Source organism: Salarias fasciatus, chromosome 20 (genome assembly GCF_902148845.1).
Source record: "Salarias fasciatus chromosome 20, fSalaFa1.1, whole genome shotgun sequence".
Taxonomy (NCBI): Eukaryota; Metazoa; Chordata; class Actinopteri; order Blenniiformes; family Blenniidae; genus Salarias; species Salarias fasciatus.
The window spans coordinates 7,457,688-7,484,879 of NC_043764.1; the positions used below are offsets into that span (position 1 = coordinate 7,457,688).

Here is a 27,192-nt window from a genome sequence, read left to right on the forward strand (position 1 = left end):
GGTTTGCACAAGAAATACATGCAGCAACTGGTGAAGTTTGAAATGTGAGGTTTATTAGAAGGATCCATTTACACCATTGAAGCAACACACTCCTAAAAAAGAAGGATGCTCAGTCTGATCTTCAGTCACTGGTGCGGGTGTGATTCTTGTCTGACACGAAATTCCCGGTTGCAACTGAAGTTTTTAGCAATCCGGGAGAAAACGTGTCATTGAGGAAAAAACACCTTCTGCATCAGACTGTAGCGAAACATGGAGACAAAAGCAAACTGTCAAAATGCTTTTTTTTTTTTTTGTCTAATCCACTTTCTCTTTTGATTTTACAGAAACAAAACTAAATTTTTTGGAGCAGCCAAATGTTTTAGACTCAGCTGAGCCGTGTTTTTTTTTTTTAATTGTTATTTTTATTGCATTGTCCTATGACGATGAGTTTTTGTTCATTTTATGGAACAATAAAAGTTACAGGTGTGTTTCCTTGATAAAAACCAAAGAAGTTGAATATGAAATAATTTTAATAAGACATTTTCAGATGTAAAAACACAAACAGTTCAGTTTCCTTTTTCCTTATCAGAACATTTAAGGAAACAGTTTGTGAGAGCAACAGAAACCTACATAAAAAGTAGATAAGTATAAATATATTTTGCAATGATAAAGTATTTTTGTCATTTTAAAAATGACAACCTGAAACTTGATCTGGCTTTATGTCATAGTTTACAATTTGGCAATTAAAATAATATAATATAATCATACTCTCTTATTCTTATACTGTGATTGGGAAACTACAAATAAAGTGTTAAAAAATACAAATATATGAATAAATAAAGCATGAGCTAAAGTAGTTGCTGTTATAGAAACCATTTTTTTAACAATGAAACATGTCAGATTATATGGTACAATTTTAGTTTAATTTAATTTATATAACTTCAAATAATCAAACTAGACAGCGGTTAGCCACCCCCACCACCTTGCAGTACCAGTTTCCTCCACCAGATGATGCTTTGAGTCAGTCAAAGCAGCAGTTGAAGGAAAAGGTAACAATAATGAATGAATTTCTCAGCTGCCACACAGTGGAGAAGTTTAGACAATAAAAAGTCATCTGCATTTACCCACTGGACACAATCTGAACCATTGCAGAAGAAACAAAGAGTCAAAACTCAAAAGACACCCAATATTCAACAAAGTGCCTCCTTTACATTTCATATATAACTTTAGATATCAAACTCACAAAAATGATGTGAATCTGGCAGGTTTTGGGGCTTACATGTGGATTTTTCTGGCCACGGTTGTTGTTTTTCCCCTGTGCTCAGAGAAAACTGCCGTTGAGATGTGCGAGGACATGATAAGTGATCTGTGGCAGGAAGGAGGGCAGCCGTCTGGCATCGTACACGTCCCTCACCTGACCACAACCTCAGGAAGTCTTGTGCACTGTGGGATTGAAACGGACCCCATAACCAGCTGGGGCACAGGAATCACAGCTGCATTATGGGTTCCGTTACAATCCCACCCACAAAAAACAATGGTCGGGCTCAGGTCGACTGGGCTGGAAAGACACAAGCAAAAGGCAGAAAGCTGGTTACAGGTGACAGGTCAACAGAAAAAGAATTACTTGAGTATATTTAAATCACACACACACACATCACAGAGCATCACATCAGGCATTGAGACACAAGAAGAGTTTTTTCTTCTTCAGTCTGAATTGATTTCATTGTTTTGACAGTGAGAAGTCGGCCTTGTTCCCTCTGTCGGTTCAGTCACTTCCCTCATATTACTTCAGTTTCATTTGTAATCGTGGGTTTCTTTCTAACGTGATCAGCAACACAGAGAGTCCTGGAAGTTTATATACAAATACTGAGTATTTTCACAAGAAAATGTACCACCGTTAAAATATATACAAAGATATATGACTATCAAAAATATATCTAAAGCTTTAGTTACTTTCAAAGCACATTCAATAACATTGTCCTTTAAAAAATCATCTCTGGAGCTTTCTACAGTGAAGAAATGTAAAAACACTGATGAAAATACTTACTGATGCAGATCAAAATGTTTAAATAATCAGTCAATTTCTGGCCATACACATTAAAAACTGGAAGAACAGTGCAGAAAATATTACTCAGTTCCAGTCATGTACGTGCAATTTCTTACCTCCACCTCTGTTTATGGTTCACATGATGAGCATAGGCTGTAACATTTAATCATTCAAAGGAATTTTTATATGCAATGGTACCTGCATGTAGAGTAATTTACTCTCAGCTGCTCACAGATTAGATAGAGTGGAAACTAAAGTTTACTCACAAACAAAAGCAGCACTTGAGAAGTCGTCAGATTTTTTTCCTTTTGTCTTTAAACCATTTGTTAAATCTGTGTTCGTCTGTTTTTACCAACTCTGAACATTCTGTTTTGGAAGCCTGAGATATCAAAGTTCACTGTTTTATAGTGGAAAATAAAAGGCCAACCCTTCCTGTCATCAAGCTGTAAATCACATATGTGAGCGTCTCCTGAAAGTGAAACAACTTCATAAAGTGGGAGTTATTTATGCTGAGAAGTCACAAAAAAGAACAAGGCGGTGTTCTTACATTTGAGCCAAACAGAGACATTCAGTCTGATACAATCTTTTCTTCTGCCTTGTTTAATCTACAGTAGTCATGTCTGGAATTCGCCTGTCTGAATATCGAGAGAAGACAGAAGATTAAGACACTTTGAATCTTGATGCTTTGCATGATTAGGAGTGGCGGGGATGTTTCAACCTGACCGATTCCCTCGGGAAAAACATGAAGTCAACCTGAAGGCTTCATCGTGTTTCACTCGTCACGTCTGAAAGAAGGGAGTGGAGATCTCGCACGTGCGGCTTGACTTCAATAAAGCGCTTTTGATATTGGTCATCTGTCCTGAAAAACCAGTTGTGAGTTATCTGCTGCGAGACAGAACGAAAAAGAAAGCAGGCGACGGGGCACGGGAGGTCACGAGCCTGAAGAGGAAGGGTTAACAGAGCCACGAAGGGAAGGAGTGTGGGGGCGGTGGAGGCACTTTTAAGGAAGAGATTTATTTACATCGCAGGACACTTCCTGTTGATCTCAAATTGCAGTTTAGAGTAAAATCTGAAGCTTGGATGACCTGAACAGGAAGAAATAATGTCGTTTAGGAGGCTGCTGAAGAAATAGATTTAACAGAATAAGCATCAGCAAACTGTTGATTTGGTTAAAAAAAACAAAAAGCGGTGCGAGTCATGTGAGGTCAAACAGGATTTTATGAAAGGAGAGTGAGGACAGAGGTAGAGAGCGAGAGAGAGAGAGAGAGCGAGAGAGGTGAATCCAGGCCACTGTGAGGCAGAAACAGCAACAGAAGAGGAGAAAGGGGCTGTCAGGGTAACAGAGTGAGGGTTAAGTTTGAAAACGGCGAGCGGCTCACCAGCGTCTCCGAGCAGCTTGTCATCCTCCCCTCGGCCCTGCTCTCGGACACTCTGACACTCCAAACTTCCTCTTTAAATACTCCTGAGATTCATTTCACTTTCACTTCTCCCAGCAGGACCAAACTCCTCCTTTCATTCCTCTGTCCACTCCCATCTCTTCTTCTGGCTTCTCTGCTTCTCGGCTGCATTGAGTTTTCTCTTCTGTTCGGTTACATTTAAGTTTTGTTGAAGCACAGCATATTAAAATAAGATTAAACTAAAATACAGTCATTTACCCTTTAAATTTCAGAACTGAAAAACTTTTAATCTTTGGTTATTTTGATTAAAACGTGGTAATTAGAAGAAGAAAGACGTTTGGGCTGCTGTGGTTTTAAATTCACTTGTTATCTAAAGTGATAAGAAACAAAGAGTTTTAGATTTAGCATCACTTTTTAACACTTTGAGCTCCACACATGAAATCCTCCACCCGAATCGCTCTGATGTGCCGGAGGGTAAAATCCCCAAACCCAACTCTTTTATAGTCACAAATTAACCTCAATGTGTTTTTAAGATCTCACGCACAGGTAGAACATGTAAACTCCACACTGTAAGACCCTCAAGAGGAGATTCGAACCGGGGATTTTCTCCCTGTGAGGTGGGAGTTCTAACAAAGACAACACGATGCAGACTAAACAACCACTCATGTTTTTATGTTGTGACTTAATTGGTTCATTCCTTCACTCGTTAGTGATTCGTTATTCATATATTGATTAAAGTTTCATTTTTATTCAAACTGCTGCACGCTTGTTACGATTTCTATCATGAATGAGTGTGAAATCGTGTTTTTGTTGTTGTTGCTTTGATGCACAAAATCATGATTCACTCAAAATCTCTTCCGCAAAACAAAATTCATGCTCAACCTTATTTTCAGCTTTTGAGAAATAAAACACCGTTTCTGACAAGTCTGTGATGAGATAAAGATAAAAGAATTCATTTAGAAACAAAAAAAATATTTTTTTGGGTTTTTTTTTTTGTTTTTTTTTGTAGTTATTAAAGTAATGTTGCTATTTGTGGTGACTTTGGGGTTGATGGTGCTAAGAAGGAATTTAATCGCAAAGAGAAGAATTTAAAAAAAAAAATTGCATATTTGTATTTCACGCTGAAAGGCAATATCTGTTTAAGAGGTAGAAATCCTGGGAAAAATATGATGTGAACAAACTCAACATTGCAGCCAATATTGTGCATTCACAAATTGGTAAAATTACTTTGTGCTTTTTTTTTTTTTTAATCTGCTGTAACAACTGAAGCGTTGGAAACGTCTCAAGCTGCATTACTTCTACCGCTTTCTGCAGGCATGTTTCCAGAAGTGCAAGTTTGTGATCACCTGAAGGTTATAGAAAGAGTTACTGGACTGATGTCTCAGCTGGATTTAGACAAGTTCACCCTCCACCTGAATACCGTGACGCACCAGGCCGCTCTCAGGTCTTCACACTGGTTTCCTCTCACACAGAGAATAGATTTCATAACAGCTTCAACCTGCTCTCTGTCCCCAGAATCAGAACCAAACATGCAGAAGCTGCTTTTAGGTTTTATCCAATAAATATAGTAAATATAAAGCCAATCCAAAAAGGTTTGCTTTTGCCTTTCAGTAAAGGCTTTTGACTTCTTCCTGCTCCCTTTCGGACATCTATAACAAGAAGACGTGTGTTTCTTTTATTCTCTTTTTTAAATTATTATTCACTGTTGGTGTTAACATGTTCAAAATAAAGTTTGGGTTTCTTTTTGTCATTGCTTCAGTATTTTATATTTTCTTATTCTTCCTCAGTGTCTATTAATTCAAAGCACACAGCTTCTTAAATGTGCCATTTAAAATCCCAAAAAAATCTGCCTTGGTGCATCTGCTGTAGAATACTTCTCCAAAGAGTTAGTTCAATCAACCACTTAGCAACTGAAGTTGCTTTTATTGAGAAACAAACCTATTGTATTATTTTACACTTCCTGACAACACATCAAAATAAAGCTCAGTGAGCTTTAAAATGCAAATTTAAATAAGTAAGTTTAAATGTTCAAGTTATTTCTGCGCCGATAAAGAGTTTTGATCATGTTTAAAATTAAATGTGGCCTTTGGTGAACAAGATGAGGAGAAATACTGGTTTCCATGAATTAAAACCCTGAACTCACGAGGAGTAAAACTAAAGGTTTAACATTTTTTTGAGCTAAGAAATCTCAAGAAAACTTTTATATTTTGATTTAAACTGAAATTTTTAAATTTCCATTGAATTCTATTCTTTTTAGGTGCATCTGTACAGTTTTTTTCCACTTTATTTGCATGTTGCACCATGTGAAGGACAAACATGCTGCGGGAAAATTTGAGAAATCTTTAACTTTCCAACCGTCAAATCAGTCAAAAAGACAGATTATGTTACAAGCGATGTCTCACCTGTCCACTCAGCTCACGCTCTTTGTTCTGTGTTAATGAGAAACATCTGCTGGAGGCTTGATGGATGTTGTGAGGCAGGTGAGATAACCAGAGCGTGACCGGAGGCCTCCCATCGGGGCCGCCCTTCTCTCAGCCTGGAAAGTCCGGAGGATTCGCAGGAGTGTCTGATCGGCGGCCGGAGGACACCGGGGCCTCACTCCCACTGCCTGACCTTCAGCATGTCTCCCACACACTGGAGTCACACCAGAACCAATAAAACTCAAATGAATCAAGATAGTTTACTGTCATCCTCAGTTTGAGATCTAAAGGCCTCAATTTAAAGTTTTATCACACACAAAACTAATTATTTGAATATAAGTCTTCATTTATAAGATACATGAAATCAGAAGTACGTGTCTGAATAATGATGCCTTCAGAACATTTCAATGCATTTTTAAGGAAGGAAAATACTGTCTTGGAAGATAAACTTATTTGCCATCTTGATTTTACCATGAATAAATTCAAATAGACTTTCTTGTTTTCATTGACAGCAGTTAGATTAAAAAAAAAAAAAAAATGGATTAAGTCTGCTTGGCATAAACGTGTCCTCTCAGGTAACGGGCAAATTTCATCCACTAAAATATAGATTTAGTTTTGGACCTCAGGTCAGAGATGTGGATCTTTAGTTGCTTCTGATGTTCACGTCTTTAAAAATGAGTAATTATTTCGTTAAAAGTTGAGGTGTGGATCACTTACTGTGAAGGGTTAAATGTGTTTTATGTGCTGGAGGTAAAACCAGAAAATCTACAAGACTTCAGGGGTGAGCGGCTGCAGTGAGGCACCAGTGATTTAACCACACAGGCTGTGAAGCCAGTTCAATACAAAACACTGTGAAATTTATCAGAGCAGCGTACGACGCTGGGCAACGCCTTCTGGAGCTCCACATGCCAGCATTGTCGTCGTCCCAAAGAGGAGATCATCAGTACAGGGATAACAGCCTTTCCATTTTTCAGGCTGTTTGTGCTCGATCGGTGAGGAGTGCCGACAGAGCTCCGACAGAGCTGATGTCTCGTAAACTTATCGACAATATTTGCTTTACCGGTTTTTGTCCTTTCTTTGCTTCACTGAGGCTGATTCTGAGACCAACCTAAAATGGTTGCTTTTTAACAGAATTCAGAAACCTTTTATTGTCAGTAACCATGTTAAGACCAGCCTCATTGTAGGGAATTAATATTGTAATGAAACTAATTTAAACAATCTGCACTTTTTCCCAGTATCGTGTCACAGCTGCGGTGTTTTCTCCTGGATTATCTGATTGTAATCGCTTTCTTTTTTTGAGCTACAAATCATGTTAAATTTGCCTTATACTTCATTTGGTTTAAATTTGCCTAAATGTCTATTCCTTCTAGATCCGGATCTGCAACCTTCATGAACAAAAGAGCCATTTTTGTGACTTTCCGCCAAATCATGTTAATCTGGAGCCACAAAGCACATTTAACCTTTAAAATGAGGCTTACGCAGCTTCTGAAGCTTCATAATGTTGATTCAAACAAATGCTGTACCTTATGACAGATTTTTAATGTTTTAACAGTTCATGATGGTGAACCTTTTATTATATTTGACCAATTTTTGGACCCGATTCGAATTGTTTCGTACTTTTCAAGCATTTTTTTTGTAGACAATTTAGAAATTTTAGCAGCTTAAATTGGACCTTTGTTTTGCATGCTTTTTTCCCAACATTTTTAATTTTACTCCTTTATAAATTCTAAACATTTCAGCTTTTTTAAGCCATTCTACATATTTTCCCCATTGTTTGTGGTTTTAGCTATTTTTCCCCAATTTGACTTGTACCCTTTTTAATCCCTTTGAACCAAGATTGAAAAATCTTTTGTAAAAGTACATAAATGTTCATTCACGTTTCATGTTCTGACAGTTTCATGGAGCCACTACAGAGACTACAGAGGTTGCGGACTCCTGTTCTAGATCAACGTTCCTGGATATTTTAACGAATCCCAGATTCAGTTACAGAGATAAGTGCCAGATTATATCTGGATTGTGGATTTCTGGTAATAAATGAGGCCAGAAAATGATGAGTACGCTCAGAAAAAACTCAAAGTCAGAGTGTGTGTTCAGTGTTTGGTTCCAGATCTAAGATCCAAGATTTGTTTTTCACTCACAGGTTCTGCAAGTAGAACAGGTTGTTAAATTACCTCCGAGTTCCCTGAGACGGTGCAGTAAACAGTTTAAAAAAACAGAACAATAGATAAACAACGGCAGATTATCGATGGAAATCTACAAAAACGGAAGATAACATCAACAAACCAAACAGATCCGGGCAGCTTGTGGAAAAACACATTTATTACCGAACAGCAGTAGAACACTGAAGACATTTGACCGCGACAGGAAAGGCATTGGATGTGTCGTTTGATTTGATCGCACATGCACTGATGGACAAATGCTGAATCCCCTCCTCCTTCCTTCACTCTTCACTCTCTCAGACGCACACAGACACCAAACGCTTGGATGCATAGACGCCGGCAGGAAGACTGATGGATCCTGGGAAGCTGATCTCCACAGACTGATTTGTATGAGGACTTAAGTCGTGTGTGTGTGTGTGTGTGTGTGTGTGTGTGTGTGTGGGTCAGAAGCAGTCTTGCGAGTAGTGTGTTGTGTAGTGTGTTGCATATGTCTGTTGGAAGGATTCTCCCTCTTGAGCGTTGGCTCCTCTTCAAAAGAGGCGTTTCTCATAGCTGTGGGAAGAGACGAAAAAGAGAGAGAGAGAGAGAGAGATCACACGACCATCCAGCGACGCTGTCTGAGGTTTCCTGTTAAGACAGACGCAGCAGTGGCCAGAAGAGGAAGTTCGACTGAGGGCTCCAGAGTGTGTGTGTGTGTGTGTGTGTGTGTGTGTGTGTGGTTCGACATGAAACTAGGAATTTTTCAGACAATGAGATGTGAAACCAAATGTCACTTCACTCAGATGAATGGAGTTTTACTGGAGATACGGTCGTGTGCGCGGTACCTGTGCAGGCTGTGGACTCCGCCTTCCATCTGCGCCGACGCCGTTCTCTTTTCAAATTTCAGATCTCCACAGTACATCATGGCCCTGGGAGAAGAGAGACACACACATCAGACAAACCTTCTGTTTTATTCACTGCTATACAAACTGACAGGCGCCGCTGTCGAGGCTCAGAAAAATCCTGCTGGAATGACATGAAATAAAGTAGCTTAGTTTGAATCCCACTTGATAAAAGCTCAGAAATAATGGAGAGAGAGGCGCTCAGATTCATCTCGGAACTCAAATTTTAATACATTTAAATCTTTCTATTTAGATATTGAGTTCAGTTTAATCTGGTTTCATCTCTAGTTGAAGTTTTGATGTTTTTAAATTCCATTCAGTTTTAATAATCACTTAGTTTTCAGTTTTTTTTTGTTTTGTTTTTTTAACTTACTTCTTACTCTTCTTCCTTGCTCTATTTTTGTACATTTGTATTAGTCTTCCTATGAAACACTTTGAAATTAACCAAAAAAATCAACATGAGGCTAAAACCTTACTGATTCGACTTCTGGTTTTTAACTTTTGAGAAACTTAACTCAAAACTGTTACGCCTTAATCTCAATTAATCGAGGGTAGAAATTATATATTTCATGGGAATTCTGCCACAAATTATACAATAAAGTTAATCGGAGAACTCTAGTTTGCAAAGCAAAACATTTGTTCTGGTGTCTTTCCTTTATTCTTCCATAAAACATTTAGTGAGAACTGGGCTGCGTTACAACAACTTAGCACTGCATGCTAAATAATCTGTTTTCCTGCTACTGAACACATCCACCAGATTCTAACGAGGCTCTGAGGAGTGAGTGTGGCTCTACCGGAGCTGGGTGAGGCTCTTGGCGCCGATGTCCTGGCAGGAGTGCTGCGTCCCGGCCAGCAGGTAGGGAATAAACTTGTGGATGGAGCCTTTGTCCTGCACCGCTCCGGAAACGCCCTGCGCCACTTTGATCTTGTCGCTCTCGCTGCGAGGGGACACATGGAAGACGAGACATCAGAACCTTGTGTGCAATCAAGACTCGAAAACACAATGAGGCTCACAAGAGGCTCCAATAGAGACAGAAACCAGCAGGCAAATAGTACAAATTAGGAGCAGTCAACAGAACAGCGAGACCTGAGTTAAGATGTCGGTGATGCTGCCATGAAAGAGAACTATTTCTTAATATTAAACTAGACTTAAAGCCATGCCGACAGCGCGAGTTTGTAAAAACATGCAGAATGTAACAGTTACAGGACAATAGTTTTGGACATTTCATTGTATTTTGCACCTGAGGGTAACATTAAAACTGGCTTTATGCTGAAACTGTCATCGTTTTGGGGGATTCGTTTTTTGGTTTGGGGTAAATTTTACATTTTCACCATGTGGTCTGGAAACTAGATGAGGCAGTACTGTAGTCTGTCAATAATTCTCTCTCGTGGCTGCCGACACTTGAGGTTCTACCTCTGTACCTGAAGTATCTGGTCTGGGAGCCCAGGTTTTTGTCCATGGCATCCAGGGAGCCCATGCCGCGGTATTTCTTCAGCCTGATGCCATCGGAGAAGAAATACTCGCCGGGAGCTTCACTGGTGGCAGCCAGCAGGGAGCCCATCATCACTGGACACACACAAGATTCACAGCAATAACAGCAGTTATTACAGCTCCTGGACAAAATGAGTCTTTCCTGGAAAACAACTACTGAAGATACAATCTGGAGTAACTCCAGCGAATGAGCCGTGGTTCAGCTTTCCAGAGCACTGTGGTGTTTTCAGATTAACCCCGTCTTGAGGCAGGTTTATACCTGTGGAGGCTCCCAGGGCCAGGGCTTTGGAGATGTGGCCGACGGTCTGGATGCCACCGTCGGCAATAACCGGCACTCCAAAACGCCTGGCGTACTCGGATACTTTATAGACGGCTGTGGCCTGGGGTCTGCCGCACGCCAGCACTGACGGGGTGAAGAAGAGGAAGACAGCGTGAGAACAGACACAGTGTAGTTCTGACACAAGTGTTGCTCGTCATATTGTTGTTTTAATGTGTGAAATTAAACCTAAACAGTAAAACAAAGTCAAACTTTTGAGCTTTGAGCAATAAGCATGATTTAAAGTGTCAGGTAGTGACATTTTAAGAATCATGCAGCGGATAAGATCACAGCCTGGATGTGTCTCTCTTTCTGATTGTAAAAAAAAAAAAAAAAAAAAAAAAAAAAAAAAACCCGAGACAGAGGAAGTAAAACTAGCCACACCAGCAGGGAATCCCACTCCGCCGCGCGCCTCTTAATGGCAGCTCACAGCTCATGCTGCCTCTTCAGGGCTGAACACAACCAGCACAACACATTTCGGTCCCATCAGGAGGCGTCCGCCGTCACACGGGAGACAGGAGTGAGGCGCCAACACGAAATAAAAAAAAAAACCCTCCCACTTCCTGTTAGTTCCTCACTGCTGGACTGGTTCATTTCAACTGGAGACTGTTCGGTACTTACCAAACTGATGGTGTTAATAACTGTTGTGTGTTTTCACAGGGCATGACTGGGAGGGAGTAAAAACAAACCAAAAAACCACAGTAACGTCAAGCGCACCTCTCCGGATATAATTATTTGTTTTCTGTAAAATCAGAATGAATAAGTCTGTGCTTTGCCACTTCAGAAAAGTTGAAGTCACCATAAAAAAAACTTAAAATAAATCTGTGTTTCTCCAGTTTCCTTCCTCTCTTTATCTCTAATTTCTCAGTCAGAGTTGGAAGCTGAATAATATCCTGATGTAGTCCATCGCGCAAACTTTCTGAAAAGTTGCACCTGTTCATCATCTGCAGTAGGGCTGGGCAATATAGACAAAAAATTAAATCTCAATTTTTTTGCTTGAAATCCAATTCACGATTTTAATAGATTTTTTTCTGTGTAAAAACACACAATCAAAAAATAGGATATTTTATTGAATGCTGAAACGTCAGCCTTTAACTGTGTAGGCAATATAGTGATTACTGAGGTAATTTTAACAAGAACACTTGCATGGGCACTGAATAGAAATTAATAAAATGAAAACTGGGCCGCACGGTGGCGCAGTGGTTAGCACTCTTGCCTCACAGCAAGAAGGTCCTGGGTTCAAATACCGGCCGGGGCTCAGGGCCTTTCTGTGTGGAGTTTGCATGTTCTCCCCGTGTGTGCGTGGGTTCTCTCCGGGTTCTCCGGCTTCCTCCCACGGTCCAAAAACATGCACGTCAGGTTAATTGATCACCCTAAATTGCCCCTAGGTGTGAATGTGTGCGTGAATGATTGTGTGTCTCTATATGTCAGCCCTGCGACAGACTGGCGACCTGTCCAGGGTGTACCCTGCCTTCGCCCACAGCAGCTGGGATCGGCTCCAGCCACCCGTGACCCCGAAAGGGAGAAGCGGCAGAAAATGAATGAATGAATGAAAATGAAAACTGGAGAAAATGAAACAATTCATAAAAAAAAAAAATCCCACACAGATCAAATATAAATGGGTTCAAATTAGGGTGACCACCTGCTAATGAGCCCAATGGAGGACAAAGGGTATAATTCTGAGGGACATGTGGGACACCACCCAGCGTGGCGGCGTCCCCACCCGGCGGGCTGACTCACTCACCGATACCGGTATACCAAGTTCCAGCAGATACCACTTCACGTGGTATATCAATGTTAATTCCTGTTGCCCTGTTCCCCAAACAGATGTAATTGCTGCTGTATGCTCATAACAGGCCTCCCTTATTGATGAGCCCTCAGCTTTCAATGTGTTTTGACTCGACCTATTGACTCCAAATCACTTGTGAATGGCATTACTACATTGTCTGATTCAGACACGCCTTTTTGCATTAGCTTTTGATATTTTCAATCATTTGTATTAGTATTTTTATGAAAAATACAGTATTTTAGCTCAATAATTCCCAGGTTATTTGATCTACTGAATCCAAATCACTTGCAAATCCCATTACTACACTGTCTGGTTCAGACACACCTCTTTGTTTGCTCTGGCAATGTTCCTAAATTTTTATTAAAAAAAGTTTTTTCTCAATAGTTCGCAGGATATTTGAGCAATTTACTCCAAATCACCTGTGAATCCCATTACTGTAGTGTCTTTCAAACACAGCTCTGTTTTAGCTTTAAATATTGCAAAAATGTTATATTAATATTTGTGAGAGAAATAAAGTATTTTAGCTCAATATCTCCCAGTTCATTTGACCTACTGACTGAAAATCAGCATGAGCACCAGCTTTCCTTCATTTACTTTGTTGTTCAGTTTTGTTTTTTAAACAGTAATATTCATGTGTATTCTATTAATTATGAATAATGTGAGTGTGTTTGTTTTGCAATCCTCTCGGTTTCGCTTTGACCATAACGCACAGAATATGTGCGCACCGCTAAACAACGTGTCGGCTCACTTGGCTGCGTTTGTCAGAGCGCCGGCTGGCTTGACATCAGTTGTTCACTGAGGGATGTGTGTCGCGAGTGCGGTGAGCAAGCTTTTTTAGAGCAAGCATTAATTATGCGGGACACGGTCTCAATTTGCGGGACCCGTGAAATGGGCTTCAATTGCCGGACGCGCGCACGCGCTACGCGGGACAGGTGGTCACCCGAGTTCAAATCTTACACAGATCAAAGTTAAGCGGCAACAAAACACACGATTTAAGTTTCATTTTTATCAAATTTGCGCTCTTTATTTCATTTTGTGCCTTATATCAGCCTTTCCCTTTTTATTTTTCTGATAATTCGGCTGAGTGCATTATGGCAGAAGATGAGGAACGGGCCGTGTTTCACCGTTACAAGCGCCGCGGTGTGGGATTGTCATGGCTCCGGGACAGATCCGATCAGCGGGGGAGAGCGTGCATTCTCTGTCCCCGGCTGGGGGCTCTTCTCTCACTCTTCTCATTTTTAAGAGAACATTCACTGTAGTCTGTGCTACAGCGCCAGTCTTCCTGGTGTGGCGACTGTGTGTATTACACGTGTCCGGTCAAAATGGCGGAGGGACAGAAAAAATGAACCTCGATGTTGCGATTTAATATTTTTCACATCGATTGAAAATATAAAATCGAATTAAGTCGATATATCGCCCAGCCCTAATCTGAGTCTCAGCTGCGTCTTCACCATGTTGAACATTAAACCTCCGGTCGAGATGAAGACGACCGACGTCACAGAAACCAAAACACTGAGGTGTTTATTGTATTTACTGCATGGCCCGTGCACGTGGCAGCACTACAGAAGCAGGCGGACCGTCTCCTGTGCTGCTCGGTCAAACTGAGCAGCTGCTCTTCAATGAGAGCAGGCCTCACCTGGACAGGCGAGCAGCTCATCACAACACACACACATTCACAGCCAGAGCAGGAGTTTATCTGCATGTGTGAGGAGAAAAGTCAAACACAGAGGGAGAACATGCAAACTCCATGCAGAAGAACAGGTTATGAAGAAGAAAGCTACAACACTACACCAGCAAACAGCCTCTGCATGTCAGCAGGAAAAGCTACTGAACTGGTGGCTGTAGCTGCATTTACATGTTTGTTTCACAGATAGATTTTTATTTTCACTTCTACTTTCAGATTGATCTGGTTTATTTCTCACGTTTCTTTTTGGATCCATGTATGCTGATCTCAGTCAGAGCCGAGGGTCTTTTTCAGGGAGATCCGGCATGTGCAGCATGAACTGCCTCAACAGTGACAACCTGCAGTCAGTGTGAATGAACAGAAGAGAAGACGTCTGCAGATATGATTCATTCTGCTTTATTTTTATTGAATTTTAGTTTCAGTTCAGTTGCTGCAGTGCAGACTGGCTCTCTGGCTGCAGATAGAGGACGCTGTGTCAGACAATTGCTTTGGGGAAACCAGAGCACATGAAAAACCCAGCAGTCCCACAGCAGCAGCAGCAGCCTCCTCCTCCTGTGCCTCCTCCTCCTCCTCCTCCTCCTCCTGCTGCTACTGCTTCTCCTCCACCTTGGGAGCGGTCTTGTGTTTTTTGTGTATTGTTGTGTTGTGTATTTTTTGGTGTTTTTTATGCTGTGTATTTTTTTGCATTTTTGTTTGATGTTGCATTTGTGTATAGATTGTTTTGTAAATAATGTAACTGCAGTGACGACATTGTATGGATGTCGTATGGACCCCAGGAAGAAAAGCTTGGGAATTCCCATGGTAATGGGGATCCAAATAAATCAAATCCTCCTCTTCCTCCTCCTCCTTCTGCTGCTACTGCTTCTCCTCCTCCTCCTCTTCCTCCTCCTCCTCCTGCTGCTCCTCTTTACTGACTGTGGTCAGACTTCTTTCTTTTCCGGAACAAGCGGCTCCAGAAACTCTTGGGCCGGCTGTCCTTCTCCTCCTCCTCCTCCTTCTCCTCTGTTTTCACCTCCTGCTCTTCAGCAGCTGCTTCCTTCGACTGCCTGATTGCCAGTGCCTCTAATTTCTTGACCTTCCTTTTGAGGCCTTTTCCTTTTTCCAGCACTTCAACCTCTGAAACAGTCATGTTCCCCTGGACGGTGGTGACGACCTCCTTCACCCCAGAGCCCTTCTTTAAATGCAGCACAGCCCATCTGCCCAACAAATCCTGTGTATCCGTCACGATGACCTTGTTGGTCTCCTCTGTGGCGTTTCCAGCCTTCTTCTTCTTCGCTATTCCTCTGAACAGCTTCCTGAAGCCATTTTGTTTCCTCTTGGCCTTTATGGTCTCCCCCAACATCCTGTTGGTGTCTGTCACCTTGGTCTTCTCCTCCTGGAGGGTCTGGTTCTCCTCCTGGAGGGTCTGGTTCTCCTTCCGGAGGGTATGGTTCTCCTTTTGGAAGGTCTCGTTCTCTTTCTGGAGGGTCTCATTCTCTTTCTGGTGGGTCTCATTCTCTTTCTGGTGGGTCTCATTCTCTTTCTGGTGGGTCTCATTCTCCTTGTGGAGAGTCTGGTTCTCCTTGTGGAGGAACTGGTTCTCCTTCTGGAGGGTCTGGTTCTCGTCCTGGAGGAACTGGTTTTTCTGTTGCACAGTCTGGTTCACCTCATTCAGGGACTCATTCTCTTCCAGGAAGGAGTGGTTCTGGGCTTCGAGGAACTCGTTCCTCTCCTGGAGGGACTCTATTCTGGCCTGGAAGAACTGGTTCTCTTTCTGGAGGGTCTCATTCTCTTTCCGGAGGGTCCAGATCTCCTTTTGGAGGGTCCGGTTCTCCTTTTGGAGGGTCTCGTTCTCTTTCTGGTGGGTCTCGTTTTCTTTCCGGAGGGTCTGGTTCTCCTTTTGGAAGGTCTCGTTTTCTTTCTGGAGGGTGTCAGTCTCTTTCTGGAGGGTGTCAGTCTCTTTCTGGAGGGTGTCAGTCTCTTTCTGGAGGGTGTCAGTCTCTTTCTGGAGGGTCTCAGTCTCTTTCTGGTGGGTCTCGTTTTCTTTCTGGAGGGTCTGGTTCTCCTTCCGGAGGGTCTGGTTCTCCTTTTGGAAGGTCTCAGTCTCTTTCTGGAGGGTCTCAGTCTCTTTCTGGAGGGTCTGGTTGTTCTTGTGGAGGAACTGGTTCTCGTCCTGGAGGAACTGGTTTTTCTGTTGCACAGTCTGGTTCTCCTCATTCAGGGACTCATTCTCTTCCAGGAAGGAGTGGTTCTGGGCTTCGAGGAACTTGTTCCTCTCCTGGAGGGACTCTATTCTGGCCTGGAAGAACTGCTTCTCCTCCTGGAGGGTCTGGTTCTCTTTTTGGAGGGTCTCATTCTCTTTCTGGTGGGTCTCATTCTCTTTCCGGAGGGTCCTGTTCTCCTTTTGGAGGGTCCTGTTCTCTTTCTGGTGGGTCTCGTTCTCTTTCTGGTGGGTCTCGTTCTCCTTCTGGTGGGTCTCGTTCTCTTTCTGGTGGGTCTCGTTCTCTTTCTGGTGGGTCTCGTTCTCCTTCTGGTGGGTCTCGTTCTCCTTCCGGAGGGTCTCGTTCTCCTTCCGGAGGGTCTCGTTCTCCTTCCGGAGGGTCTCGTTCTCCTTCCGGAGGGTCTGGTTCTCCTTCCGGAGGGTCTGGTTCTCCTTGTGGAGGGTCTGGCTCGCCTTGTGAAGGGTCTGGTTCTCCTTTTGGAGGGTCTTGTTCTCTTTCTGGTGGGTCTCGTTCTCTTTCTGGTGGGTCTCGTTCTCTTTCTGGTGGGTCTGGTTCTCCTTCCGGAGGGTCTGGTTCTCCTTCTGGAGGGTCTGGTTCTCCTTCCGGAGGGTCTGGCTCGCCTTGTGAAGGGTCTGGTTGTCCTTGTGAAGGATCTGGTTCTCCTTTTGGAGGGGCTGGTTCTCCTTCTGGAGGGTCAAGATCTCTTTTTGGAGTGTCTGGTTCTCCTTTTGGAAGGTCTTGTTCTCTTTCTGGTGGATCTGGTTCTCCTTCTGGAGGAACTGGTTCTCCTTCTGGAGGGTCTGGTTCTCCTTCTGGAGGAACTGGTTTTTCTGTTGCACGGTCTGGTTCTCCTCATTCAGGGACTCATTCTCTTCCAGGAAGGAGTGGTTCTGGGCTTCGAGGAACTTGTTCCTCTCCTGGAGGGACTCTATTCTGGCCTGGAAGAACTGCTTCTCCTCCTGGAGGGTCTGGATGTCCTCCTTCAGGGTCTGGTTCTCTTTTTCGAGGGACTTGTCCTCCTTGAGGAGGGAGTCATTTGGGGCTTTGAGGAGCTCGTTCTTCTCCTGGAGGGACTCTATTGTGGCCTGGAGGAACTTGTTTCTGTCCTGGAGGAACTGCTTCTCCTTCTCCTCCTGCTCCAGCCTTCCTGTTTTCTCCTTCAGATCATTTCTCAAAGCCACGAGCTCCATTTCTCTGATCTTAATCGTCTCCAGGAGCTCATCGATATGGGATCGCATACTGAGAAGTTCCGGAGGAACAGTGAACCGATGGCGAGGGTTCTGAGGAAACCCGCCTCTGCCTCTGGGTTTCTGATTGTTAGACATTTCTGAGATGTGTTTGAAATGCCACTGACAGTTTGAAATGCAGCTAACTGTGTATGAAATGCAGCTAAGTGTGTAGAAATGCAGCTAACTGTGTAGAAATGCAGCTAACTGTGTTTGAAACGCCGCTGACTGTGTAAAAAAGTGTAGAAACGCGTTGAAACGTGCTTAAAGTCTCTCGGTGTGGAGCAGAGATGCACCAGATGCTTCCTTGCTGGAGTTCTGACACAAAGTGAAACAGATCAGCAGAGCCAATCTGAAAGGTGCAGAGCACATGATGATGTCATCAGAGCTGGAACAAGACCAAAGGCGTGTCCAGTGATGTCACACCCAATGGTGCCTGTTGCCATGGCAACGAGCTGCACTCACCAGCCAGCAGTTTTTAATGGAATGCGCACGGTTGAAGAAATGCCATTGTTCGAGAACCAAAAGGCAAAAATTGAAAAATTTTTGTCCACTGTGGCCATCAGAAGCCTTTCATGGATTTATGGTATAGATTTTATCTCTGTAGGATCATCCATTCAGCCACAGCCAGTGTGTAAAGAGTCAAGTTTTGGATTCAGGTGAGAAAATCTCAAAGTTTTTCACTTTCATTTGACTGTAAATTCAGTTTAGAGGTATATGAAATCCGTTTTATTTTTTCCCCAATTCCGTTTTTTCCGTTTTAATATTTCTGAATTTGGTATTTTGTTTTTTATGCTCATTTTTACCATAAAAAAAGGTGTCTGGTAAGTGGAAATGAATAAATGTCCACAATTTAATAGGATATAACAGTCGATTTAATGTTTAAAGTCCTGCAACAAAGAAATAATTTTCAATTAGTCGCATGCGTCCTTGCGAGTCCAGTCCACAGTATGTTGACAGCATTTACGAAAAAAGCTTTTCCCCTGAGGCATAAAAGTCCGTGTACTGTTCTGCTCTGTATTTAGCGCTTAGCGTGGAGTTTCATAACTTTCTTGAATGTGTCAGAGGGGAGGGAGCAGCTCGCTTGGACATCGTGTTGTTGCGTCGCGTCTCGTCGTGGCTGGAACATTTGTTTTCAATTGTATTTTGACGCAAAATTGCGGAAAGCATTTGGCGTTGTGAACGCAGCTTTAGCATGTTAGCAGCGCTGTGGAAGTGACGTACACGTTGCAGCAGCTCGGGCGGTCCCCCCGGCATGTTTGCTTTGCACAATAAGGTTCCATTTTCTCCCGAAAACTGAATTTCAGACCAGATTAGGACGAATTCCGCAATATTACGCGTTTTATTCCAATTCCGTTTTCATTGGCCATTTCCGCGATTCCGTCCGCGATTCCGTTAACACGGATTTCATATGGCTCTAATTCAGTTGCTTCGTGAAAAGCAGGCTTCAGATTGACTTGATGAAATGTTTAAATCAAGACTCACTTCTAAGACAAACAGCCACACGTGAAGGAGAAATGCTGACATAAACCAGCCTCTTTCTCTGTTAGAATAATAAACTTATTGGCCACAAACACACAGATCAGAAGATTTCAGATGAGTTTAAACTGTGGCTGTTCTCAGTGTCATCTCCAGATTTTAAAAGTAGTGATATCATGATGATTAGGGTTGCACGATTTTGACAAAAAACCTAATTGCGATTTTTCTCACCAATAATGCGATTGCGATTCGATTTGCAATTTTCACATTTTATTCTTTCAAATGCAGAAAACAGCTAAAATTACGGTCGAAAAAAATTCTTGTTACTTTTACATGGTCTTGCTCAAGTTGACACATAAAATAACCTAATGTAAACTAAATTGACAAAGCTTCAGGCAGCGGCAGCCGAGACGCCACCATGCTTGTCTGCATCACGTTTGGGGGAAAAAAAAAAAAAAAAGTGCATAGTTTTAATGAAATAACAAAATAATCAAAACCCAATGCTGTCGAAATTGTAATTCAATTGGTTTTGCTTTCATTGTTCATAGAAAATTACTTAGACAACAGTTTTCAACGTGAAATAAATGGAAATTAAAAACCAGAACCGCAAATAGGCACCACTGTGAAACCAACTTCAACTCGCAAAAAAAAAAAAATAAATAAATAAATAAAAAATAACTCGCTTGCCCCAAAAGATAAAGGGTAAAAAAATTAATCCTTATTGCTGTAGTATTCTTAGATCACAATCAGTTTAGTAATCCTACTCTGGGTCATCTTCCCTCACATTCTTGGGCTTGCGCTCCATGTTTTCATGGAGAAAGATGAGCGCATCCACATGCTCGATGAAGGCTGGAGCTGTCGGGTGATCGGGTGAGTGAGAGAATAACCTACGACTTGTCGACGTATCTGTAATGTGTAGCGGTGAGTCTTCAGGTGTTGGTACAAATTAGACGTGTTTCCTCTGGATCTGGCTACTGCACGGCGACACAATCTACATTTGGCTCCACGTCGTTTTTTTCAAACCCAAAGTCAGTCCAAACAACTGAATTACAGTTATTTTTTAATACCAACTGCTCCGCACCCTCTTCTGTTGTTATCTCAGCCATTTTCACACCGTGAATGAGTCGCAGTGAAAACTTTTTGCTCCTCACGACACCGCAAAGCACACGCCGGGTTTGTTGTTAGCAACCTGACGCTAGTTAGCTGCAGCAGTGCAGTGCATACATACTTGCTTCCTGTTGTCATTTCTGATTGGCCGGTGGCCCGGAACTCGAGAGTTTAACGTTTTGATTGTCACTCAAATGCCTCGGAAAACCTCAGCCCTGTGCGGTTAAAGCTCGTGTCCGGAGTTTCCGTTCGTTTCCAACGTATGTATCATTTTTCAGCAGAGCTTAAATGTGTCAGTCTGGTTCGATACTACAATATAATATTAGCATAAAGCAATATAAAAATTTATTTATGAGCCCCGCCTTCGTCTCATAGACCCCCATGTAGGGCTGAACGATTAATTGCATTTGCAATAATGTTGCGATATGATTAAACGCGATTTGCCAATCGCTATGTGCGCGATTGAAATGTGGTCACGTGATACAAATGGAAGCGGTAACCTGAAGTGCAATCACCAAGAGATACAGTAGGTGGCAGTATGCACATAAGTTGTTGGTCGCCACCCGCCATTGCTCCAAAGAAGAAGAAGAAGAAGAAGAAGAAGAAACTGAAGGGAGAGAAGCTCCGTGACGGATTCGCCAACCTCCACTGCCCTTTGCATGGCGCAATGGCCTCTGGTTCCTCAGACACTACTGAGATATTAGTCCCGAAGAGGAACAGCACATCAGTTGTGTGGGATTATTTTGGATTTAAAAAAGAGGATGCAGCGCAACGTCAAGTGCTGTGCAAAGCGTGTCGTGCTACCATTGCCACAACGAGAGGTAACACAACAAATTTATTCCAGCACTTGGAAAAAATATCGCTGTGCCTCTTATGACGCCTGCAAAGCGAAAATGCCGAGCTCCAGTGCAGTTACGCCAGGCACCAGACAGGAATCGCTCCCCCAGATGTTTGAGAGCGTTACTCCGTATGAGCGCACTTCAAAGCGACACGGGGAAATCACACGGGCGATCACTCACTTCCTGGCTAAAGACATGGCGCCTCTCAGCGCGGTGACCAAGCCTGGCTTCACCGCATTGATAAACACCCTCGATAAACGGTACAGGATACCCTCCCGTACGTACTTCAGTCAGACTGCCATACCGGAGCTTTACAAACAGTGTAAAGATAAAGTCGCTGCGGAGCTTAAAACTGTGGACTTTTTTGCTGCAACAACCGACTTGTGGTCAAGCCGCACAGCTGAGCCCTACCAGAGTCTTACAGTACATTTTATCGAAGACGATTTCACCCTCAAAGCTCGCTGCCTACAAGTCACCTACTTCCCAGACGACCACACCGGGGAAAATATTGCAGCCGGCCTGAGAGAGGGGCTTGCCAGCTGGGATCTCCCGGAGGAGAGACAAGTCTGCGTCACTACGGACAACGCATCAAACATGGTGCTGGCTGCACGGGTGGATGAGGCTCCAGTGTTTTGGGCACAGATTACATCTGGCCATCGGTAAGTTGTTATTCGTGTGTGTGTGTGTGTGTGTGTGTGTGTGTGTGTGTGTGTGTGTGCACACGTGTGTAAAAGGGAGAGGGATGCACTAATTTATAGTAATGTATGCCTAAGGTGCCATGGTACCAACTGTATGGGCCTGTATGGGCCTGTCCCTTCCGTTGGGCAATACCAGCGAGGCCGAGAAGGGGGATCTGTTGACTGGGCAACTCAGTTCCTCCATAACTTGCCCTGGCTTGTGCCCTGGAGAGGTCACTCCAGTGCCGCCTCCTGCGGCAGCTCAACACGGGGAGACGCAGTTACTGGTTAAAAGCCCAGGGCTGATTGGCGTAAGCTCGGGCGCCTAGGGCTGTCTCCCGACGGTGGGAGGGATCATCGTGTCCCACTGGCCAGCTACCGCCCGCCTTTAGCTGGGCAGCCCCCAGCCAGTAAGGTGCTGGCCCGCCACAGTCCACCTACTTCAATGGGTGCGTGAAGTCTCGGCCAAAAGCTGAAGCACGGACTGTAACCACTGCACCAGGCAACACAAAAAAACTAAAGCCGCCAGCGCTGAGACTGGCAACCTGGAACGTCAGAACAATGTGTCCTGGCCTGTCTGATGACCTCCAGCAAATCGACGAGGCCAGGAAAACGGCCATCATCAACCGTGAGCTGAGGAGGCTCAACATAGACATTGCAGCACTGCAAGAGACACGACTCCCGGGCAGCGGGAGCCTGAAGGAGAAGGACTATACGTTTTTCTGGCAGGGACAGGAGTCTGACCAGCACCGCCTGCACGGTGTTGGATTTGCTGTGCGAAACTCCCTTCTGTCCTTCGTTGAACCGCCATCCTCAGGCACTCCACGAGTCCTCTCTCTCCGCCTCACAACCTCCTCTGGACCAGCTAACATCTTCAGCGTCTATGCTCCGACGCTCTGCTCTTCACCTGAGGTAAAGAATGTGTTCTATGAGGCGCTTGAGGCCAGGATCCAGCAGATCCCTGCCAAGGAGCACCTGTTTCTGCTCGGTGACTTTAACGCACGGGTAGGAGCAGATCATGACTCTTGGCCCCGCTGCATTGGCCGCTTCGGCATCGGCCAGCTCAACGAAAATGGCCAACGCCTCCTTGAGTTCTGCTCTTTCCATGACCTCTGTCTGACCAACACATTCTTCTCCACCAAGCTCTGCCACCGGGTGTCCTGGAGACATCCAAGGTCTCGCCACTGGCATCAGCTGGACTTCGCCATCACCAGGAGATCCATGCTGAACCAAGTGCTGGTAACGCGCAGTTTCCACAGCGCTGACTGTGACACAGACCATTCCCTGGTTGCCACCAAGGTACGTCTCTGCCCCAGACGTGCCAACCGCTCCAAGCAGAAACCCCGGCCCCGCATCAACACAGCTATGATTGCAGTACCTGAACTGCGGGAACGCTATGCTGAAGCCATAAATGAAGCCCTGATGGACTGCCCCACTGACTGTGCTACTGCAAGGTGGAACCACATCCGCGAGGCCGTGTTTGAGATTGCCATAGACACCTTTGGGAAGAAAATGGGGAGGAGTGCGGATTGGTTTGAAACAGGAGCCGCTGACATGGAACCTGTCATCGCCGCTAAGCGTGAAGCCCTAATCGCCCACAAGAAGGAGCCTTCTGTGCGAACGCTCGCTGCACTGCGCGCTGCAAGGAACAATGCCCAAAAGATTGCAAGGCGTTGTGCCAACAACTACTGGCTTAACCTCTGCCGGGACATACAACTCTCTGCAGAACTTGGGAATGTGCGCAAAATGTACGAAGGCATGAAGAAGGCTTTCGGTCCCACTGCAATCAAGACCGCCCCACTTAAATCAGCTACTGGCGATGTCATTAAGGATCGTGGCAAACAAATGAAGAGATGGGCTGAGTACTACCAAGACCTCTACTCAAGAGAAACTACCGTCTCAAACACGGCCCTTGAGAACACCCCTTCACTGTCCATCCTGGCTGAGCTTGACGCTCCACCCACCACCAAGGAACTCAGCAAGGCAATAGATTCCATCTCAAACGGCAAGGCTCCGGGCAGTGACAACATCCCCCCTGAAATCATCAAAACCGCTAAGGAGAGCTCGCTCCTGAAACACCTTCATGAGCTCCTGCTGCAGTGCTGGGAGGAAGGGGCTGTACCCCAGGACATGCGTGATGCCAAAATTATCACCCTCTATAAAAACAAGGGGGAGAGGAGCGATTGTAACAACTACCGTGGCATCTCACTCCTAAGCACAGTTGGCAAAGTCTTTGCCCGCGTTGTCCTCAACAGATTACAACTACTGGCCGAACGCGTATATCCAGAGGCGCAGTGTGGATTCAGAGCAGCCAGGTCAACTACAGATATGGTGTTCTCTGTGAGACAGTTGCAAGAGAAGTGCCGGGAGCAGAGACAACCCCTATATCTGGCCTTTATCGACCTGACCAAGGCTTTTGACTTGGTCAGCAGGGATGGACTGTTTGCTCTCCTCCAGCGAACCGGATGCCCCCCCAAGCTCTTGCGCATGATCAAGTCGTTCCATCAGGACTTGAACGGCGTTGTCCAGTTTGGGGGATCATCCTCAGACCCTTTTCCAATCAAGAATGGTGTGAAGCAGGGCTGTGTCCTTGCTCCAACCCTTTTTGGCATCTTTTTCTCCATGCTCCTGCGCTACGCATTCAAGGACTCTGAAGACGGTGTCTTTCTCCACACCAGGAGCGACGGAGGCCTCTTTAACCTGGCACGCCTCAAAGCAAAGACTAAGGTACGGAGCGTTCTCATCAGGGAGCTGCTCTTTGCTGATGATGCTGGTCTTGCCGCCCACACTGAGGAAGCGCTCCAGCGTCTCATAAATTGCTTTGCTGATGCCTGCTCTGAGTTTGGCCTCACCATCAGCCTCAAAAAGACCAAGGTCATGGGTCAGGATGTCAGTAGTGCTCCCAGCATTAACATCGGCGACCACACCCTTGAGGTAGTGGACAAGTTCACCTACCTCGGTTCGATCATCTCCAGTAACCTTTCCCATGATGCTGAACTGGACACGCGCATTGGCAAGGCATCGACAGTGATGGCCCGCCTGGCGAAGCGTGTCTGGGACAACTCCATGCTAACCACCAACACCAAGATAAGAGTCTACCAGGCCTGCGTACTGAGCACTCTCTTATACGGCAGCGAAACATGGACCCTCTACTCCTGTCAGGAACGTCGGCTGAATGCTTTCCACCAGCGCTGCCTTCGCAGACTACTGGGCATCAGCTGGCAAGACCGTGTCTCCAATATTGACGTCCTGGCCAGAGCAGAAGTTCCCAGTATGTTTGCCATCCTGACCCAGAGACGCTTGCGATGGCTTGGCCACGTCACCCGAATGAACAACGGCCGCATCCCAAAAGACCTACTGTACGGGGAACTGGCTACTGGAAACAGGTCAAAGGGACGACCAGCTCTCAGGTTCAAGGATGTCTGCAAGCGTGACCTTAAAGCTGGAGGCTTCAACCCTTCTGACCTGGAGTCAGCCACGTCCGAACGCTCTGATTGGCAGACCACCAGCAAGGATGTCATCAGAAAAGCAGAGGAGAGAAGAGACACCCGCTGGGGAGAGAAGAGACACCGCAGACAGCGGAAACCATTGACATCTCAACCACACCGCGAAGAGTTCATCTGCAGTGGCTGCGGCAGGATCTGCGGATCCCGTATTGGCCTCTACAGCCACGCCCGGCGCTGCAGCTCCCTGACTGTAAATCCACGGCACAAACCCCCCCCATGATCTCTCGAGATCGATGGAGCCAACAAATGCCTAAGTATAAAAAAATCGAATGTTTTCATTAGTATTCAGCTAATAATAAAAATAAGTATTAGAAAATAAGAATTACGAATTAGTATTCAGCTAGTAATAAAATAACAGCCTAATAATAAAAATAATACACATTTTTATTCATAATGCACTTTTCTGAAGTGATTAAATTCATACTTTCTCCCACTCCTTATGTTAATTGAAATGTGTATTGATTTTATGTGCGTATGTCTGTATGTGGTGCCCATCTGCATTTCTCGTTTCATTTGTTTTGAAAGAGGACAGTAGTGTAGATGTATTTCATCATGACAGAATTATATCAGAGTGCAATAATGACTCATAGCCTTGTATCACAAAACTGAAATTACACAGCTTTTTTTTAAATTTCTTTCAGAAAATGCACTCAAAGATGACAGAGTGTCAAGGGCAACAGCACAATGCAGGAAGCTGGTGGGGCACTTTTCCCACAGTTGGAAAAAAAAGGCTGCCCTGACAGAGGCACAGAGGAGCCTCGAGCTTCCTGAGCACAATCTCGTCACCGAGTGTCCAACAAGATGGGGATCGAAAGAACTGATGATTGCCAGAGTACTTGAACAGGCCAAAGCCATCTCCCAGGTATTGTCTGGTGATCGATACGCACACTCCCTCATCCCAACCTGGCAAGACATCGATGTGTTGGAGTCAATCCACAGGGCACTGCATCCTCTACTTGAATTCACCGATGCTCTTTCTGGAGAGGAGTATCTGAGTACATCCTACCTCAAGCCAGTGCTCCACCTTTTTGCCACTTCAGTCCTGGCTGAAGATGTTGAGGACACTGATCTGACAAAGTCAATCAAAAGCAAAGTCCTGGCATACCTCAACAGCAAATATGGAGAACCAGACAACCAGGAGCTCATGGATGTTGCCTGTTTCCTGGACCCAAGATTCAAAACAAAATACATCAGCTCTGACAACATCCCTGTCATCAAGACCAGGCTGAAGAATGAGATGGTAGACGGGGCTAAACGTACACATCATCAGGTAAATTATACTATACTAAATACTAGTTTAAACAGTTAAGTATCCACAAAGCTGCCCCAGGAGCTAGAATGCTGTGGGAAGTACGGTGCACTGAGCCCTGTCCTCCTCTAATGTCTGAATGTTATTCCCTTTAGTCCGTTCATTGCTTTTCACCTGTTGTCCCCCCCTTCGAGGGGGAGTCTTCTCCAGTTTCAGTTGCTGACTCCACTATTACGAAGGCCTATGAACAAGCTCCGTCCGGACCGGGAGGACACCCCTGTCGGTCCTGCCCGTGGACTGGCTTCGGTTCTACTGCTGGGATCCGTGGTTCTTGTGCTGGACCGTCCAACGGACTGTCCTCAACATAGTCCTAGGCTTTACTTCTTATTGTCTCATGCTAGCTGTTGCCAAAGCTGTCCGTCCCTGGGAGAGGGATCCCTCCATACTGTGGTTCTCCCCAAGATTTCTTCTTTTCCCACTGGGTTTTTGGAGTTTTTTCTTGCCGGATGTGAGGGTCGAAGGCGGTGGTTGCTTCGTTCTGTCTCGTTACTGTAAATATTGACATATTACCATTATGCTTATTCACTGTTTTTACTTTTACCGACAAATGTAACATCTTGAAGCCCTCTGAGGCAACTGTTGTTGTGATACTGGGCTATACAAAAATAAATTGATTGATTGATTGATTGATTATAATTATATATTTCACAAAAATGTTTCTGTAAAATCTAACTGGAAAACTAA

At 44.3% G+C, this 27,192-nt stretch overlaps 1 protein-coding gene across 1 annotated transcript in view; it reads right to left on the bottom strand.

Moving 5' to 3' along the window:
• Positions 1-8,144: 8,144 nt before the first annotated feature.
• Positions 8,145-27,192, bottom strand: part of impdh2 (IMP (inosine 5'-monophosphate) dehydrogenase 2) — a 31,046-nt gene continuing 11,998 nt past the window's right edge. The window contains exons 10-14 of the mRNA XM_030118493.1: positions 10,635-10,778; positions 10,306-10,450; positions 9,678-9,821; positions 8,827-8,910; positions 8,145-8,554 (exon numbers count right to left, since the gene is read on the bottom strand). Of these exons, the coding sequence (XP_029974353.1) occupies positions 8,533-8,554; positions 8,827-8,910; positions 9,678-9,821; positions 10,306-10,450; positions 10,635-10,778 (539 nt within the window). The 3' untranslated portion in view covers positions 8,145-8,532. The remainder of the gene's footprint in view (positions 8,555-8,826; positions 8,911-9,677; positions 9,822-10,305; positions 10,451-10,634; positions 10,779-27,192) is intronic.